This window comes from Glandiceps talaboti, chromosome 9 (genome assembly GCF_964340395.1).
Source record: "Glandiceps talaboti chromosome 9, keGlaTala1.1, whole genome shotgun sequence".
Taxonomy (NCBI): Eukaryota; Metazoa; Hemichordata; class Enteropneusta; family Spengelidae; genus Glandiceps; species Glandiceps talaboti.
Window position 1 is genome coordinate 7,893,883 of NC_135557.1, and position 21,630 is coordinate 7,915,512.

The following is a 21,630-nucleotide window of genomic DNA, read 5'->3' on the forward strand; positions in this document are numbered from 1 at the left end:
ATGGGGAGGAGGGAAGATATAGAAAAGAAAGTGAAAAATGTGTATTGTTTTCAAAGTCCAGCTACTACAATGGTAAGGAAACAAGCAGAATGTACGGCACAAAGCGGGGGGGGGGGGCTGGAGAAAATAGTGTGGTTATCTTTTTCGCAGTCCCCCTTCCATTTCCGATCTCAAATAATTTGATGCCCCCCCCCTCCTAAATTAACCCAAAACTTTTCGTAGCCCCAAAGGTTACACAGATTTTTATATTTGCAATTATACGGTAACCACCCTATCCCGTATTTGGGAGGTGTGCAGGTGTATGGTACACTACATTGAACTAACAGTGACAATCGACAGCATCAAATAGTTTCAACGGAGAGGGGGAACGACGTGAACAAAGAATATTAACAAACGCTCTGTATTTTGAACAAGATAATTATTCTCCGATCACGAATAGAAATGGTACCGTAGAAATAAATACATAACATAGTGGCGCGCTTTAAATGAATCATTCGTCATTATGGACACATCAAATTATAAACCAGAGATTGACAATGTACCACAGCATAGAACGAGCGAGTTTATGACACCGCAAAATAACCCCCCCCCCCCTTGATCGCTAGTATTAACTTGCTGGACGCTATATACAACACAACCTGTTGTAAGTCAAGGTAGTAGTAGAGTACAAGATGCTAGGTACACACCCTCATCGAATAGTGACACATTTGTACATAACAAGGAGCTAGACCCAAGCAAAGGTCTAATGACAATAACACTCATTTATTGTCAAACAATATTAATTCCTTCAACTTCTGAGCCCTTAAGAATGAACTGCGTAGGTCGAAAAGTACACCAATATTGGGAGAAATCGACCAACATTCAGCACCGTTCAACCGAAATGACGCCCTCAACAGGCCGACATAGACACATATCCCACAGTTTGGATAATGATCGATGTGTTGTCCACGATAATCAACGACTAAATGAGTGTGGAAATAACTCGTGTGTAAACGTTCGCGTCAAATACTGGAGTAAACAGTCCATCCAACCAATTAATGTTGGGAGTATACAACACAGACCATTCTCCTAGTAGGGGGCTGCATACTCAAAATATATTATGAGTGCTGGACATTATTCATTGCTAGTTACAATATAAGAGGAAAAACAAAAGTATCACACAAGTCAAACATCGAACGCTTTGGGACGCTATGATAATGGTCTGCCTATACACATGACCCCCCCAGCCAACAATGTTATAGACCTCAAAACAGTAATTATCAGGCCGACATGCCGCAAAATGTGTCGCCCTCTACGTCAACAGTGTGGTAATAGCAACAGCCAACCCTCTAGGCACTCCTGCTGTCTGTCAACTGGATGTAGTGGTACACCTGTGATGCATTGCAGTGGTAACCATGACTACCAGTATTATGTAAGGGATAACAACCAGAGTAGTCTGGACTACCAGTATAACAGAAGTTATAATAATTATGATGCTGACATATAACAATGGTGACCAAGCGCAAGTTTGTGAAACTGATTCATCACCATGGTTACCACAAAATCCCGACTATTCAAATGAATGGTGTGCCAAGTCCACCAATGAGGAGTCTGCATGCCTGTTGATAAGCAACAATTTGAGGACTATGGAATTCATTTTCCAATAAAACCAACTGTAACACCTGATAGATTTGATGGAGACAAACCATGGAGAGACCATATCAACCAATTTGAATTCTGTGCCAAAACAAAAAAGTGTCATTCAGAAGGCATAGTTTTTTGCTGCTTCACTTCGTGGACCAGCCCTTAAAAAGAATACCAGACATTCACAGCATTAGATATTCTGACCTTGTGGAATTGTTGAAGCAACGTTACGGAACCATGGGACAGGCCGACAAGTATTTGTGGCAACTACGTAGCCGACAGAGACGAAGTGATGAATCACTAGCTGAATTAGGACAAGCTATTCAAGAACTAACTGAATTAGCATATCCTGGACTACCAAGTGAAGCTATTGATCGTATAGCAAAACAACAATTGCTGAAGCTATTCCAAAGAAAGAAATCCGGATGGATCTTCATAGGGAGCACCCTTGCACACTAGAGGAAGCTATTAGGGCTGCTGTCTCTATTGAGGCTTACATTCAGACTGAAATGGAACAAAACTGCAAATAAACTGAGAATTCACCATGGGGTAAAAATGCAACTTGTTATTTTGGGCATTTGTTAAGCTGGATTTATACACATGGTAATGGCATTTTCATTTGTGGTGATTTGAGGTCTCCCCGTTAGTTCATTTGAATGATAATATTAATGATATTGATGTCATTCCAAACAGACATCCAATTGATTAAATTGTTTATCAAAGCGGGCGTGACTTTCAAGAGTTTTTTTGCTTGAAATGAAGCTTTGTGTTAATTCTAAATGGAAGATGTAATATTCGAAGCGATAATTTCACCACCATCTCTACCAAGGGAACAAAAACTGTTGTTGACTATACCCGTGTGATGATAAGTTTCATTTTTGTGCTAATTCTAATGTAGTTACAATGCAGTCTGTAATTTATGAATATAGTTTATATAATTTGCTAGGTGACAGGTGTAAAGTCCAAGACCATTCCTTTCTTTTTGTTGACTTTGTTTTACCATCCTATATTAATTAACGCAAATAGTAATCGTACTACGGACCAAGGTTCCCGTACTCGTCGAACGAAAGTAAAATATCGACTTAGTTAGATTTCATCGAACTTTTTATCGTCCGACGTTACAAGAAATACTTTATTAGAAATCATCACAAAGATAGAAAACTGGAAATAGACACAGATTGAAAATTACTACGTTTATCAAAACTATAATTATGTCACTGTAAACGGTATTGATAAAATGGATAAATGGGCTATTACAAAATCTGATTGCTCTAAACAGTACGGTACGGAAGATATTTCGTTCTCGAAAACAGCATTGGAACCATACACTCACATCCCCATGGAACACTATAAAAGAAAAAGAAAAGGCGTTTATACGATTCAGAGACCATGTAGTAACGATGATAATAATAGCACAATAGCGATTAACAGTTCGCCATAGCATCAGTTGTAGAATATACATGCATGTGTTGTCCTCAACAGTCGACAGTCTGACATTTTTTTATTATTATTATATTATAATTATTAATATTATTTAATTTCTTACAAGTGCACTACAGTACATCCGTGTGCTCTTTACACAACTAAACTGATAAATTACAAAATATAATAAACAGCAAAGATTTTGTGAAAGAGGTAAGCCGACACGTGAGGGCGCACTACTAAACCCGACCTGCTTTACAGACTAAACTAAAAGTTGCATTGATTTTATAATCCATGTTTGTCAGTTAGAGGTGTTTAATTCAGTATTCACATGACATTGATAGTTTGTATCTTGTTTATTATGACGTTCATGCCTTTACACATATGTACCTTTGAATCCTGCTTGCCTGTCTTGTTCTGGTGACGTTGAGGGCGACATTGACGACAACAACACAAAATGCAAATTATCAAAAAGATGACACTTATAGCTCCTGCCGCAATAGCTACAGAGGTAGGCAATCCATACAATCCAGCCGTTGAATCTACAAAGATGAATACTGTGTTAACAGATCACTAACATTTATGTCTTTAAGTGCTCGAATTTCATTCCTTCAGATAATTTACACTGAAGGGTATCGGCAGACGGGAATCATGATTATTCAGTTAACAACTTGAACATAGTATGTCTACTGACTCCCATGATGCAATAGCCCATAGCAAAGATACCTTATAAAAGAACAATATTAACTTGATGTTTCTCTGTAATCGCTAGTAATTGTAATTGATGCGTCACCATGAAGTGACTCTCCAGAACCCATAGTTAATAAAAATGTCTCTATTTCCTGGAGTTTATTGGCATTCCACTTTATAGCCGGAACATGCATACATGAATGTACATCATCTTTATATCGGGCATTCATGTCAATACCAGTGGTTATCATCTCTCTTGTGTCTTAGCAACGCATGTAAAGCAATGTCCTACAATTACAGAAGATATCAAAATTAAGGCTATACTAGGGAATCTAAGCATATTCCTATCCTAAGAAAGACGTACTTCTTAACTCAAAACTATTAATATTAAAATTGTTGGAATGAACTAAATTTCTTACCATCACTAGCTTCACAATTTGAATTGTCTGCACCTATCAGGGAAGAAATAAGAAATCTGTCAAGTTCATCAACGTTCCTTTTATCATATCAAATTTCATCATCTCAATGTTCTCTTTTCTTTACTGGTGGTAACTTTTTCAGTTTCCGGAATTACACACATGTATTTTACTAATTCTATACTTAATACTTACTCCTTTTGTCTATAAACGTTTACTGAAGTACACAAATATATGCAAATCTTTACCAGTTATGTAGAGACTACTGACTAATATTTTAGTGACCAGAAATGCCTGTTGGCACAGTCACAAGCTTCAAGGAATTGTCTATCACGTAGTCAAGTCAACATATGGAATGACCCATCACTAATTGCAACACAATTTATTTCATTATCATCAGATTGGTCCTTATAATGACATACTAATAACTGTCTACTACAATCTAAGTGGTGGAACAGTATCTAATTTGCATAAATCCAACATGGTCGCCAAAATAGCTTTTTTCAATAATATAATATCGAATTTCCACTTTTATTAACCATACTGAAGTGATTATCCATGTAGTTTGAATTGAGGAATAAGTATTTGTGACGACTAGTCTATTATGCAGACACCGGTAAACATTTGTATGGGAGCTGTACTTCTCAATTTTAACAAAGGATAATTATACACATACAATCCTACATATGCTTTTCCCAAGTGACCAATATCTCGTCATGATTATCCTACCTCTATGTATAGAGTTAAAGGATGTTATAGGGAACAAAGACGAGGTTGGTTTAATCTTAGCTGCATTTTTAGTACCCGATAGGGATAGGGGGCCTACCTAGAAAAGTGGTTTTCAGCAACCCTACATGTGCAACATCTCTACACTAGAGTATTCAGATTGGTAAGACCAGATTAGATGCGATGACACGAGTAGAAGTCATTCGTCTGTAATAAGGTACGCCGTGAAGGGGCGCCCTCACACATCGATCAACCCTGGAGAGAGCAGGCCGATGTTTGGTTGGAGCGACACTACATATATTAAGTCTTCAAAGTAGGGTATTCCTAATTTCTTTAGCCCTTGCCTAAATACTGCTGAGGCTATTGTCCACAGAGGTTAGGAGCTCTTAAAGTTGTTGTGCATGTCGCCCTCTTTTCCCATTTAATTTAATAAAGGAATCGCCCTTTTGGAATTTCGATATAGCTTCACGTTTGTGTTATAGAAATATGTCTAAGTACTCACCCCCTATCACATTCAATGTTGTCGAGTACTGTACTATGTTGTCCTTCGCTCTATTAAGTTCCGCAGTGCATTTGTAAACACCCTCGTCTGATAAATCAACTTTGTAAATTTTGAGGATTGTCATCGCTTCGTCTATGAAATACTTGTTGTCTTCCACGTACTTGTCAGCCCCTGATACAAATTTCTGAGCGACAAATGAATTATCTTTCGTACTCCATCTAACTGTAACGACCTTGTCAACTGTGTCTATAGCAAGACACGTCAGATTGACTGTCGCTCCCACCGAGACATCAACAGTTTTGGTTTCTGTTGTGATAGTGACTACTGTAATGTATACAAATTAAATGCGATATAGAAGTGTCTATTAATTAGAATGTCTTGTGGTGGTGGTGGTGGTGGTGGTGGTGGTGGTGGTGGTGGTGGTGGTGGTGGTGGCGGTAGCGGCGGTAATGATAGTGCTAATGGTGATGTGGTGGTTTGTTGTTGTTGATGTTGGCACCGGTGTGATGGGGAGATAGATGGTGGTGGTGGTGGTGGTGGTTCTGGTGATGGTGGTGGTGGTGGTGGTGGTGGTGGTGGTGGGCACAGAAATTGGAGGTGATAGCGGTGGAGTGAGGGTGGTGTTGGTAGGGGTTAAGATTGATGGGATGGTGGTGGAAGGCCTGTTATGGGGTGCTAGGGTGAGGTGAGGTGCCACTGATGGTTAAATAACTTAAAGAAATATTGCTACACATCGACTACTCTATAAAATATCACTATAGATTACAACAAGCTACACATTTAGACAATGTCGAAACTGATTGTATAAGTGTCGATGTAATGTTTTCAAGAGGGGAATGAATTGCGACAATAAATTATTGGACTTATGTACACATAAAACAATCACATGTTGCTAGGTCAACAGTGGCTGGGATAGACTAGTGTTGTTTGTATAAATTTAATATATCATTAAAAAAACATTATACATTTAATACAAATTTCAGTCGGTAATACAGGATCAAAAAATTGCTATTGCACTACAAAAATCTCGTTCCTTACACATTTCAGTTGGTCTCGGACCAAACGACCGACCGACCGACGTAAATTTGGCACACTGGTCATTAAGACCGACAAGTTGCTATAACTCTGCAAACTATTGATCCTTACGGAAATATGTTAGTCCTTGACCAAATGACCAACGTGAGTTTCGCAAACTAACAGTGACCCCTGTTTTTTTCCGTGATTATAACTGAGATTGTGTTTAAATTTTCTTGACCAAAAGTTACAGCAAATGTACAACACTCCTACGTTTATTTCATTTACGAGGAGACTATATTTTCCGACAACGTCCGAAATTTGAGACAGGTGGAGCTTTTAGATATACCAATAGTACATACAATCCAAATTCAGTGTTGTCTTCTACGCTCAAAAATAAGCTTTACATTTTTTCCGATACACAAAGTGAGTTTTAATAAGTATATGTACATACCGTTGACTGCAACTAACAATAACGCCGATACAACTTGCCAAGCCATTTTATCAATCGAAACTAAATTCTATCATAATGTTTGAGTCACCAGATATTTTAATACCTTGAGTGGATTCCACGAAACAAAGCTATTGTTTAAATTCCGTTGGACGACATTTACGGTAGGGGGCGGTATTTATTATACGACGCAGTATATAGTAGTTATCTCGTTGCTCGCTTTCAGCGCGTAATAATCGCCAGGACTACAGAGATAAACCGTACCGTACTTCACGTCATGATTACTGAGTTATCTACTCCTAAGGAAACGACACAAGAGAACGCATGAGGCAGGTAACGTTGTCATTTTTCTCATATATTGTGGTTCACTGGTATGGATGCAAACATGACTCGTGAGTACATGTAGCCATTATGTTAGTATACACGTCTACGTAAGGTCAGTCGTTAGATATCACTCAAATATTCCAGTAGCCACGTTAGGGTTGTGTGTCAAAGGCGGTGTGTACTCACTGATAGCAACCGAACGGTCGTTGCTGTGGTATCCGGCACAGACGATTGCCGTTTATATATGTAAAAAAATACATACAAAATTCGACGAAACTGCAATATGACGTTCACCAAGTATTTCATCGGAAAACTAAAATTTGCTTGTTCTTGACAGTCGTTCAAAATGTGTATGTGTTATTAAATGGTGACACAGGGATCGTTTTGATTAAAACAATATGATAACGACGTCTGTTTGTATTATGTCAAAGGTCATATAGGTGTTATTGCCTAGTACCTAAGGCCACGTTATTGTCTCGCATACGAGTGACTGAATTTACCTCAAGCCTGAAAAGAAATATTTTAATACGAAAAAATTTCAAAATTTCATTGAGTGACTGGGTTGGTGAGTGGGTGGGTGGGTGGGTGGGTGGGTGAGGCAGTCAGTCAGTCAGTCAGTCAGTCAGTCAGTCATCCAGTCAGTCAGAGAATGAATCAGTCAGTCAGTCAGTCAGTCAGTCAGTCAGTCAGTCAGTGACTCAGTCAGTCAGTGAGTCAGTGTGTGAGTGAGTGAGTGAGTCAGTCAGTCAGTCAGTCAGTCAGTCAGTCACAATTGCAGCGTGGAACTACATTATAATGACTTCACGTCACCACCTACCTCTGTGCAGTTATCACAACATCTTCATCAGATACTCTAAGGTCAGTGTAAGGTTAAGCGTGCTCAACAAACAAATACTTTGGCATACATGTCTTATTCTTTGAAAGAACTCCGAACGAGAAATCGTATGTCTGACAACTCAGGTTCGAAGTGAACAAATACCTGGTACGTTATGGCAAAAGTTGCAATGCCCGCATGCTCGGTGTCCTTGACAGCTGTTAATGACCAGATAACGAGATTACTCTTTAGTCGTTTTACACGTCATTCCTTCAAGCGAGACACACATACTTTTTACGTTTAGGTAAAGAGGTCATCAGTATTACCACAGTCACTTGTGTGTTATTATTCTATTCCAGGATAATAATACACTACCGCCATGTATCTATGCAGGCATGGCAACAGGTAAGTACTATGGCATGCATGAAAACGAATAAATACTTTGTTCGTTATTTGAGATGTAAAAAAAATTGAAGTCTTTCCCCTCTTGTTGTGAAAAACATACAATGTTTTTTTTTTGTTTCACTTTCTCGCAACAGGATTGAATGATGACATAACGTTAAGATGGGCGGAGTTTTGGCTTCACTCATTCCAATTGCCATTCTATGCCTCTTCTACGCAACACCTTCGAATTCTAAAAGTTATTATCACTGTCCTAAATTTCGTAGTAAGTAGCACAAATACATTTTTATGCAAAATTTTCTATCTCTGCCAACATACAAAAGTAACAAGTTGTGTATTTAATTCTACTGTATTTTGCATACCTATCTATCTATCTATCTATCTATCTATCTATCTATATATCTATATCTGTCTGTTTGTCTGTCTGTCTGTCTGTCTGTCTGTCTGTCTGTCTGTCTATCTATCTACCTGTCTCTGTCTATCGGATAATCGATCAATATATATGTCTCTGTCTACATGTCTCTCTGTCCCGCTCTCCCTCCCTCCCTCTCTCATGTAAACAGCTTAGTTGGGTTGTTTTGTTACATTTCCTCAGATTCATTATCATAACTGTGTGTTTCTATCTTAGTTCACCACTACAATGGCAAAGAAGCAATACTGGGACAACCAAACCAACTTCTATATATTCCCAGTGACAACGCAATTGTCTTGAACAGTAGTATCCCTGCTAGCATAGAAAATGATGATAGAATACTTTGTGTGAACCGAAGTTATCAAGGTATTTATCTCATTTATAAATTTGCATAGCATTTGCATAATGAAGTAGTTTTTACAAATAACTGCTTGTTCTCTCGTGTGCTTTAATTGTGTCAGTGTGGTAATTATGCACATATTATTTTTTAATTCATCATTAATTACTTCACCACAATGCATGGATTCATAACACCCAGACAGACAGACAAACAGGCAGACAGACAGACAGGCAGACAGACAGACAGACAGACAGACAGATAGACGCACGCAAACACACACACATACATACATACATACGTACGTACGTACGTACATACATACACACACATACATACATACATACATACATACATACATACATACATACATACATACATACATGCATGCATGCATACACACACACATACATACATACATACATACATACATACATACATACATACATACATGGTGTAACATTACTTATCCCCACCCACGTTCCAACCCTTCGACTTACTGTTGCTGTATTTAATGTTGATATTCTCATATCATTGCTGGCCCATTAAATGCAATTTAATAAACTACAATATCTTGGTTTGATTGTAGACGTGATCGAGGTCCTTAGATGTACTAAAGATGTCCCTGGTATTATGCAATGGAACTTACATAATGACTATAACATAATTAAACAGGATGGTTATTATATGTTAGTAGTTATGAAACCTAACAAGTTTTTAGTTACATATATATGGTGGATGTATAGTAGTAATACCATGGTTACACATACGTCGGTTCAAAACAAAGGTGAGTGGTTTTTGTGAGTTCGTGGTTCCGAAAACTGTAGATACGTACAGACTAGACGTGCTGTTCTGATTACAAGTCTTTAAGCAGATTTTTTAAAAAAATCATTTCCTGCATGCTCAATAACAAGTTGTTGTTTTTTTAAATAGTTGTTGTTTGTCGTTTTGTGTTTTCGTTCGCTTATTTGTTCATTTCTTGTTTTGGGGCTTTTTTGAATATCAAACACAGCCTTGGTGCATGGTCAGTGTTTTATTTTTTTTCAAGTCGAAAAACGTACTATTTATTTAGTAAACTTGTTCCTTTAACCAAAACCCCAAATACATAGTACCATTTATAATCGTTCATATGGCCAGACACGAACTTGGTCAGAGGCTGTCTTACATTGTTTTTCAATTTTAAAAAAAATCCGAAATAAATAACTAGTTGTCATACATATTGACACAACTCGAAATATCAAGTTGATTTGAAGTTAAAATGCTTTTGTATGTTAGAATTGGAGTAGTATTTTTATTTATGTAAAATGCACCATTTAATGATTTATTTGATTTAAACAACTTGAAAATATACTCTGGAAAAATTAAACTTTCGTCAGCTTTATTGAGAACTAGTTAGTTCCGGACACATCAACAAGCAATATGTCTTCGTAAAAAAGAATCACTTCCCTTTCTTCTATAACACATGTATGGTTTTCATCATTGTAATAGATTTCACTTTCAAGCGGCGGAAGATCAAAGCAGAAATGAACACTGTTGTATCGATTTCTGGTCCACTCTTCAGCACCACTGCGAAAGAGATAAGTTTACTAAACCAGACATCTTCGGAACCGTTAATGGGAGTTTGGTTGACCAATGGGGACGTAGATCGCTGTTATCTTTGGGAGAAGGACCTTGAAGGAAAAATTACATTGGCCTCAAATGAGAGTTATTATTCCCTTACAATAAATGTTTCGTGTCAAGTGTCTGGAAGTTATGATCTGATAACAACCTTAGCAAAGGGTGTGTACGAAAAAACCAGCCTCGTTATCAGCGTCCAAGGTATGTAACGCGACATGTACTTGCAATTGTTTTGGACAACTTGTTCTTGACCGAAATGTTTGACGATGGTGGCGCTCCTGCTGATCAGTCTGAAAACATGTAACGTTCGAGTGATTTACATGCGTAAATGAGTTTGCTCAATGGTAATTCTCTCAATATACAACTTGCATTTGCAATGATTGTTAATATCGTGTTAATTGCCATAATCTTTGACGATCATGAATACAGTATGTTGCCAGTCTTCTATGTTACCTTTGCAAGCTACTATGCCCCAGTTTTAATATATTTACTAACGTAACAAACAAGTAATTTAGAGTGATGTAATTTTTAATATATACCTAGATGTCTATACACGTATATATCAACATTTCCCGATGACGTTTAATGTAAAATACCATAGGGTTCAAGGGTCCTTCCTTTCTCATTGAACAAGACCATTTGTATGGCATTGAAAAGAATTGCAGACAAGCTTCGCCATTGGTGTTATCAATCATAACCAGATATAATGTTTTATCGTTCATACCAGGAACGTTTTGACTAAACCGTATACATAGAAAATGATATTGAGATCATTTACATAGATATAAATGTTGATTCTCCCTCGCTTGTTAATAGTTGAATAAAGTTGAATGTTAGAGTATTACTAACTTGAATTGGATGACAGCGATAACCAAATGTATTCTTACTGTATAGTTGTAATGTCGAATGTGTGATAATCAACATAATCAAATTCACATTTCAGGTAGTCATTCAGTTGAAGTCAGAATCTCTGAACATCCAGAAAACTTTGGAGATGCAGCTCTACTACAATGTCTAGTGTCTGAAGAAAGTCATGGATATATATATTGGGTTTTAAATGGAAAGTCGCTTACTGTGAGTTGCCTAAAGCTACACACACACGCACACTCAAACACATATACATACATACATACATACATACATACATACATACATACATACATACATACATACATATATACACAGACACACATACGCAGATAGCAAACACAAAAACACACGCAAACACACACACACTTGGAGATAGTTTTTTTTTTATTTCGCTGAATACAATAAGCTTACACGAAAACACCAAAAAAACGAATTTAAATGATAATTTGACTAACCTACGCATTTTACTACCAAACCAGAACGACTACAGAGTTTCAATGTGTGGAACGATTTTTTTTTTACCTCTCTTGTAACATTTTTTTTATTACGAATTACACAAACTAAATAAAACACTGATATTTGCCTTACACACATCTATAGAGAGACAGACAGACAGACTGACTGACTGACTGACTGACTGACTGACTGACTGACTGACTGTCAGACTGACTGACTGACTGACTGACTGACTGACTGACTGACTGTCTGTCTGACTGACTGACTGACTGTCAGACTGACTGTCTGACTGACTGACTGGCAGACTGACTGTCTGACTGACAAACTGACTGACTGACTGACTGACTGACTGACTGACTGTCAGACAGACTGACTCAGACTGTCAGACTGACTGACTGACTGACTGACTGACTGACTGACTGACTGTCTGACTGACAGACTGACTGACTGACTGTCAGACAGACTGACTGACAGACAGACTGACTGACTGACTGACTGGCAGACTGACTGTCTGACTGACAGACTGACTGACTGACTGACTGACTGACTGTCAGACAGACTGACTCAGACTGTCAGACTGACTGACTGACTGACTGACTGACTGTCTGACCGACTGACCGACTGACTGACTGACTGACTGACTGACTGACTGACTGACTGACTGTCTGACTGACTGATTGACTGACTGTCTGACCGACTGACTGACCGACTGACTGACTGACTGACTGACTGACTGACTGACTGACTGTCTGACCGACTGACTGACTGTCTGACTGACTGACTGACTGACTGACTGACTGACTGACTGACTGACTGACTGACTGACTGTCTGACCGACTGACTGACCGACTGACTGACTGACTGACTGACTGACTGACTGACTGACTGACTGACTGACTGTCTGACTGACTGATTGACTGACTGTCTGACCGACTGACTGACCGACTGACTGACTGACTGACTGACTGACTGACTGACTGACTGACTGACTGACTGACCGACTGACTGACTGACCGACTGACTGACCGACTGACTGACTGACTGACTGACTGACTGACTGACTGACTGACTGACTATCACACACATGAAATGTTACATTTTATCTCACGGTGATGTTGACAGTGTGATTGAATTGTCCTTCTTTCATCCGACAGTCTTATTTATTTGTGTTCACAGTAAAATAAATGTTTGCACGCTGTCAAAGTCTGTATTTTGTTTAACGTAATCTCTAAAAGAAAACTTCTTGTGAGACATAAAAAAAGCGTTCTGCTTAATTGAAACTCTATGCTATGGTCACTCTGGATTGGTAGTACTTTATCTATTCTATTATTTATTTATTAACTAAAATATTCAGATTGACGGCAGTAGTTATTTGAGACCAGGTCCTAACCACACATTGCGCATCTATGATTTTCAAAAAGAATACCAGGGCAAGTATGAATGCGTCATTGTTGCGGAGTGTTACATCATCCGAAGCGAACCTCAACACCTCACAGGTAATACTTGTATCAAACAAGGGCAAAACATTAGTTTGCCAACAGTTTTTTTCACAGAATTAATGTCACGGTGAATCAATACACATGCCGCAATATGAACGAACATCTCGAGACAGAGACGCGCGGGCCGCTACACGTTTATACCATCTATCTGGGACAATATTTTGGAGTCACGCATGCGTGAACGACGTGTGACGTCACATCCCAGAATAACACCATGAGGGCTCAGGTTGAAAGCTAGGAATTATCCAAGTATTTTGGTGTAGTACAAAGTTTTGCTTGCAAGTTGTTGCGCTGCAATGTGACTAGCATATTTAAAAGAATGAATTTAAAAAAATGAACAGATTACTGAATTACAGGGTACTTGTATACGTATTTGAACGTAACGTGATTGTGTACATTGATTTGCATGAAGGGTGAATAAAGTAAAAGTGCAGTATTTTACATTTTTTGCTAATTTACAGTTGCAACAATGGACGACACTCGCCCACCAGATTCCTATCCTACGAAACATCCTTTTCCTTCTCAAAGTTCTGATGATAGTGAGAACGATAGAATAGTAGCACTTTTAATAGCCATAGCGCTGTTCATAGTTTTGTTGTGTTTGGCTTCAATAATTCCGATTTATAAGTATTGTCAACAAAGAAGAAGGACACGGAGACAAGTAGACAATCAAGTTCAAAGACAAGCAAGAAATGGCATTGAAATGAGAGACCCTGGTGATCGAAGTCAGCATGCTGCACGTCATCCTGTAAGTTGATTGATGAGTCATTTTGCCAGTTGCTCATATTAGCTAACTTAGTCTTAATAAATTTAAGGATACTTTTAGCGGACCAATGCACACATTACAGAGACTTGATTTCATATAATGTTCAAAATGCTTGGTGACCCATATGTAATCGATAGACGTAATGGTATAAGATAATATATTCTCTTTGAAGGTTGAAGAAGAGCACGTTGGGCTTATTCCGAGCTCTGATAAAGTAGAGACACCTTCTGTAGTTACCGACGCTGCATTAGGAGTAGGTTTATTTATTCATATGTTTAACATTGACATTAGTCAGGCAGTCCACACAGGTGACAAACACTTGTAAATATGGACCCTAAAACAGCTGTTAACGAACGTTATGTTATTCATTACCTACTTCCTAAAATATACGGCACATTTGCTAGATAACATTAGATTATTACCATTATTTTTAGATTATATATATATATATATATATATATATATATATATATATATATATATATATATATATATATATATATATATATATATATATATCAACACATTCTAACCCAAACCAAGACTATGCAATACATAGTAATATTGATGTGTGAACCAGCAATCCCCATCATTTCCAGTGTAGGACACAGCAGTGCTTCATGCACTAATCGTAACATAGCAAAGGTAATACCCCCAGGGACACACAGACAGGAAGAATAGCGCCCTCACAGTCAATTGTACAAAGGGCAATTGGGATTCAGTTTACTTGCATTTAGTTTACATAATTAATCACATTTTTTTTCTAAAGGGTCAAGAAATACAAATGTCGGATAATTTTCATCAACCTGATGACAGAACACCGTTGACCGACAACAGTAGTACAGTAAGTTATAAGATAGATAAGATAAAGTAAACATTTGTATAGCGCCAAAATCCAAAAATAAAAATTGTTCAGAGGCGCTTCACAAAATATATTTAAAAAAAAAAAAAAAAAAAAAAAAAAAAACCTTTCCATAAAATACACAAAGTCTAAATTATGCAATGGAAAAGAAAATGTTCCACAAGTGTTCCTTATGTCTAAAAAAATCAAAAATAAGTTTTAGTTCAGATAATACGCTTAGAAATACGCTTCTCTAAAAAGGTAAGTCTTGATACTCCCTTTAAAAGATGACACTGTTTGACATTGTTTGATTTCCTGTGGTAATTTATTCCATAGTTCTGGTGCAGCAGTAACAAACGCACGTTTTCCATAAGTATGTTGAGCTGGGTTAATTGTGAGAAGAAATTTGTCCTTTGACCGAAGTTCGCGTACAGGCTCATACCGATTGAGTAGATTTGATAGATATGGCGGTGCTAAGCCATGAAGTGCCTTGAACGTAATCAGAAGAAGCTTGAACTTAATTCGTTGCTGTATTGGAAGCCAGTGAAGTTTGAACAGTATGGGTGTTATGTGGTTTGTCTTCTTGGTCCTGGTGATTAATCGCGCACATGTATTTTGAACACACTGTAATTTCTGCAGATACTTGAGTGGTGTACCATGTAAAAGGGCATTGCAATAGTCAAGTCTGGATGTTACAAATGCATGAATTAACATCTTTACTGCATCTTCAGAGAGATATGGTGTTATTTTACTGATGTTTCTTATATGATAATATGCGGCCTTGCAGACTTGGTTGACTTGATTTTCCATGGACATTCGGCTGTCAAGAGTTGTTCCAAGGTTTCTAACTGCAGTGGATGACTGTATCTGGATTCCTCCAATTTTCATGGTTGGTTTATCAAGTTTACTGATATTTTTACTTGAACCAAAGAAAAGTAACTCTGTTTTATCCGGATTTAGTTTCAGCAGGTTTTCATTCATCCATCTTTGGATACATAGTACACAGTGTTCCATACGCAATATGTTATTGTCCATGTATTTTAACTTGAAACACAGATAGAGTGTGGAGTCATCTGCATAGAAATGAAAATCTATGTTGTTCTCTCTTAGTAAGTCACCAAGTGGAGATGTGTAAATTGTAAACAGAATCGGGCCAAGTACTGATCCCTGGGGAACACCATACTGGAGAGTGTGACATTTTGATGATGTATCATTTACTTGTACTGTCTGTTGACGATTTCTGAGGTATGACTCGATCCATGATAGTGCAGTTCCTGTAATACCCATACGATTTTGTAGCCGAGAGATAAGGATAGAATGGTCCACAGTATCGAAAGCTGCAGAGAGATCAAGCAGTACCATCATCACGATTTTACCATTGTCAAGTGCTGAAAGAATGTCATTTTGTACCCGGAGAAGTGCTGTTTCTGTACTGTGGTGTGTCTTGTAAGCAGATTGCATGGGTTCATCTAACTTGTTAGAGTGTAGATGATCATTGATCCTCGTTGCAACGACTTTCTCAATTGTTTTCGACAGGAATGAGAGGTTGGATACTGGTCTGTAGTTCTTCATTATTTCTGGATCAAGATTTTGTTTCTTTAATAGTGGCTTGACTATGGCAGTTTTTAACTTGTCAGGTACACATCCAGTAGAGAGTGATAAGTTGACAATGTTGACAAGGGATGGTAGTAGATCATCAAGCACTTGTTTGAGAATTGACGTTGGTATTGGATCGAGATTGCAACTTTTATTTGGTGATCTTGTGATTATTTTTCTAAGTTCATCTTCATTAGTGGGTTCAAAGATGGCTAGCTTTGTAGATGCATCGTTTGTACTTTGGTTGGTTGTGCAATTACCACATGCTTGATTTTGTAGATTTACTCGTATTGTCTTAATTTTATCCACAAAGAAGTTTGAGAAACGTTCAGCAATTTCTTCAGTTGATGTATGTGAAGGTAGTTGCATTTCCTTTGATTTATGGAGCAGCTTATTAACTACATTAAACAGGGCTTTCTGGTTGTTTCCATTTTCCTGAATGATATGGCGATAGTAGTTGATTTTAGCGCTGTGAATTAACTGGTTGACTGTAAGACACTGTGATTTATATATCTGGCGATGAATCGTTAGTTTTGTCCTCCTCCAGTTCCGCTCTGCCAGTCGCCTCTTACGTTTTGCATCTCTTATTTCATCATTATACCATTTTATGTTTGGTCTCATAATGACAGTTCGTTGACGTATAGGTGCATGGGTATCAAGGATATTACGTAGCGATTCATCATACTGATCAATAAGTGACGTAAGGACGGAAGAAGGTCGAGTGATCAATGGTGAATTTTGTATATCTGTACAAACATCTTCAATACTGATGTCTGTTATTTTTCTCGATGATAATATCTTTCTCGTAGGCTTTGGTTTGGTGACAGGTATTTTAAATGATACGGCAAAATGATCTGATATTACTGGATCTGATATTTTAATGTCTTCAACAGTGTTCTCTGATGTTCTTGTGATGACTAAGTCCAGCATGTGTCCTCGTTGGTGAGTTGCTTGTTGTACATGTTGAGTAAGATTCACAGAATCCAGCATGTTTCTGAACTGGCATGTATCCCAGTTGTTTTCATCATCTAGGTGTAGGTTGAAATCGCCTGTTATCAAAAGTTTACCAGGTGATACACATTTGGTTGACAGAAAATCAGTGAATTCTTCAAGAAATGAGGAGGTTGTTGATTTATTCTTAGTTGATGGTGGGGGACGATATACAACAATTAGCCGGCATTGATCAGAGGGAGATTTCAGTAGAGATTCCATATATTCAAAAGACTTGAAACTCTGTTGTTGTTGAACTTTGGTGACCTTGAGATTGTCTCTGTACAGCATTGCAACACCACCACCTGTACGTTTCAATCTTGGAGTGTGGAGTAGTTTATAGCCATTTGGAGTGACCTCACCCATGGCGAAATGGTCAGTTTCATTTCCAGTTAGCCAAGTTTCAGTGAGTAGTACCAGATCAAACTTGTTTTCAGTTACAAAATCAGTAATCTGTAGTGTTTTATTCATGATTGACCTGCAGTTGAGAAGACAGCTTTTCAAACAATTTATTTTGTGTGTAGTAGGCTTGACACTAAATGAAGAGGCAATCTTCACAAGATTTCTATATCGTGCTCCTTGATTGGTTGATGTATGTACTTGTGGCAGATGTCGGGTTGTTATTCTGACTGGGATGGCACGTTTGTGATATTGTCCAGCAGCACTTCCTCTCTTGGTATTTAAGGTCTTGCATATATTAAGAGAGTTGAGTTTCTTCCAGGTGTTGGCATCCACTCTAGACAATAGTGAACTGTTGATTACATTGTTTCTAATGCTGGTCAACATGAATCTGTTGTAAGACAGTAAAGGCATACCTTGCATCCTAAATGAGGGTGATGTACCAGGAGATTCCAAGAAATGGTCAGAGAATCCAAAAATGCGTTCAAATCTTCCAAAGCAATGAATAAAACTTCTTCAAGAAACCACTTTTCCAAAGACAGTATATTCATAGGCAGTGTGGTTGATCAAAATCTGTTCCAAAAGTAAGTTTTAGCAGAAAAATCGGCAAAAACTGTAGAGCAAAATTTGAGTGCAGCATCAAAGCGCATCTCATCAAGTTGACATGTTAGCCCCTTCTATATCGCAATCCCATCACAGAGTAATCCTCAACTCAGACCACGTGGTTAGAGTCCTAAATAATATTTAAAATACGAGTATTTGCCATGTATCCCATTTATATTTTACAAAGGTACGAGACCATCGTAATGCAAAAGAAGCATTTATGGTGAGTGACAAACAGAAGATGGATCGTCATTTTCAGTTGTACTTCACACAAGCCAACTTAACCTTTCGAACAAACCATTATGGGATAGATTTAAACCGCGGTTATTTTACATCATGACGACCCCCGACTACTGGTTGAGTGGTACTCAAAATACAAATGAAGATATTGAAAAACGCCATTATTTTCCCTCTTTTCATAAATTGCGGAAAATACTGACTTTGAGGAAATTAAGTGAACAAATTACTTTTATTTCTTAAGACAGTACGAATTGTGTGAATACCAATAGCATTCGAGTTTTCTGTTATTGTAGCCAAATAATTTTCTCCCTCTTTGTGTTTTTGCACTGTCTCCTCAATTAGTCTGAACACTTCTCTGCCACCAACAATGAACAAGGGAACAAAGAAGATGATAAGGTAAGCCATGTATAGGAACAAACTAAGTAAGACGCGTGTGCCCTGTGTAATTTTGTGTTTTCTGGACGGATTGATGGATGGATGGGTGGGTGGGTGGGTGGATGGATGGATGGATGGATGGATGGATGGATGGATGGATAGATAGATAGATAGATAGATAGATAGATAGATAGATAGATAGATAGATAGATAGATAGATAGATAGATAGATAGATAGATAGATAGATAGATAGATAGATAGATAGATAGATAGATAGATAGATAGATAGATAGATAGATAGATAGACGAACGTACTGAGATAGCGGGAGGGTGAGTCATGGTGGGAGAGACAAATAGAGTATGTCACACACACACACAGAAGACAGAATTTGACTGCATGTCGTTTTATATAAATGATTATATTCGACTGTTGGTGCGCCTTTGCTGACGAATGTATATGGGGAGATCTACTTTGCTTGGCCGCATCATTGTGTAGCTATAATTTAATGAAAAACATACTATTATGCATGTCACTATTTATTTATTTACTTACTTATTTATTTATTTATTTATTTTATTTTGTTTTAAATTATTTCATTTTATTTTATTTGTCTCTCTGCGTATGTCTGTCTGCCTGTCTGTCTCTTTCTTTGTTTGTCATTCTGTAGTTGTCTTATCGGTCTGCTGACCCATATAACTACCAGACACAAGATATTATCCAGTCAGATAGTATTGATGGTGCCAACGCCAAACCAGTCATCGATCCATTTTGTGATATCCTCTATCAAGTATCGAAGGAAATAACAGACGGTAAGTTGTAATCACTGTTGCTTTGGTAAATTTTTCACCTTTGAAATTGTAAATTCCTTCCATAAAACGATTTACTAATAAGTTTTAGCAAAACATCGGATTTAAATATTTGATTGTTAGATATCGAACCTTGGTAAGAAATAAATACAAACTTTTCTACATTTATTGTGGTAGGCCGATATTGTACTTCAGTGACGTTTTGTCAACGATATGGTGCAGTTATTTCAAAAGTAATATCATTTAAAAGTGGAGCGCAGAGGAAATATGTGGTTATTTAGTTATGAGTCTAGTCTGTCACGTGTCAACTGAAATATTTTTTTAGTGTATTTCCACGTACGGTTTGATTACTGAACGAAAATAACTGGATTTTAACTCCATTTACATCTACAGACAAATTCAAGGAGATGAAGTTTCTCTTGCAAATGAACATTCCGAATGCAGATAGTGAAAAAATATTACAACCTTATGAGCTGTTCACAAAAATGAAAGAATTGGGAATCATCAGGCCAACCGACACGAAAGTCTTGGTAGATCTACTTAATAAAATAGGAAGAAAAGATCTTGGAGAAAAGATAAATGCATTCGAATTCCATAAAACAAATCTCACTGTTTCAAAGTCGTGAGTGTGCGAACATTAAGCGGCTATGTGGATGAGAAATTGGTATTAGGTTAGAGGTTGAACTAAAGAAATAGCTCTCGGATATGAAAGTCCGTATTTGCAACTCAATAAATTTCAGATATTGCTTACAAATCTGGATAAACATAAGTAATCAATTCTGCACTAGTAAATGCAAGTAAGCAAGCTATTTATGCATCACGAACTCGAAGTTTCAATACATGAGAAAATAACAGATACATGGGCAGACGGGACCTTATCTCGGGATTGTGTTTACGCAGTTTATTTACAAATCACTACTCATATGTACAGTATGGACTCTATGTTTTCAAAAAAAAAATTCAACAGAAAACAAAGTAAAGTTTTTCAGTGGTTAAAATCCAACATCAATACCCATTTCTCATCCATATGGGAACTTCAATTGTTTTTTATGCGCTATTGAAATATAGACAGCAAGTATCATTTACACAAAATGATATTTTCCGACAGTACAGGTACTTACCAAAATATTCCATGATCAAGGCAATCAGAAAGGAAATTATGTTAATGCTTTAATTGTTTGAGTAGCTTTTCACTGAGCAGTTTAAAAAAAATGTAGTATATATAATATATAAAGATATACGTAATATAATCTTCTAATCATGCTTATAATGATGTTATTGTATCCGAGTACTTTAATACATATCAATGATAAACAAATAAAGTGTTGGAAGTTTACCTTTTATTTTAAATAACATTAATAACGATTAATAAGCTCACTACAGCGGAAACTGAGCGTTTAGCTAACTATGCTAGACATTTATAATTATTGATATTCG

At 37.3% G+C, this 21,630-nt stretch overlaps 1 protein-coding gene across 1 annotated transcript; it reads left to right on the forward strand.

Moving 5' to 3' along the window:
- Nucleotides 1–10,705: 10,705 nt before the first annotated feature.
- On the forward strand, nt 10,706–21,470 carry LOC144440395 (uncharacterized). The gene is made up of 8 exons (XM_078129765.1): nt 10,706–10,951; nt 11,694–11,824; nt 13,431–13,572; nt 14,037–14,323; nt 15,111–15,185; nt 19,353–19,406; nt 20,055–20,196; nt 20,587–21,470. The coding sequence occupies exons 1-8, from the start codon at nt 10,747–10,749 to the stop codon at nt 20,817–20,819; spliced, it is 1,269 nt and encodes a 422-aa protein (XP_077985891.1). The 5' UTR covers nt 10,706–10,746; the 3' UTR covers nt 20,820–21,470.
- Nucleotides 21,471–21,630: the final 160 nt, after the last annotated feature.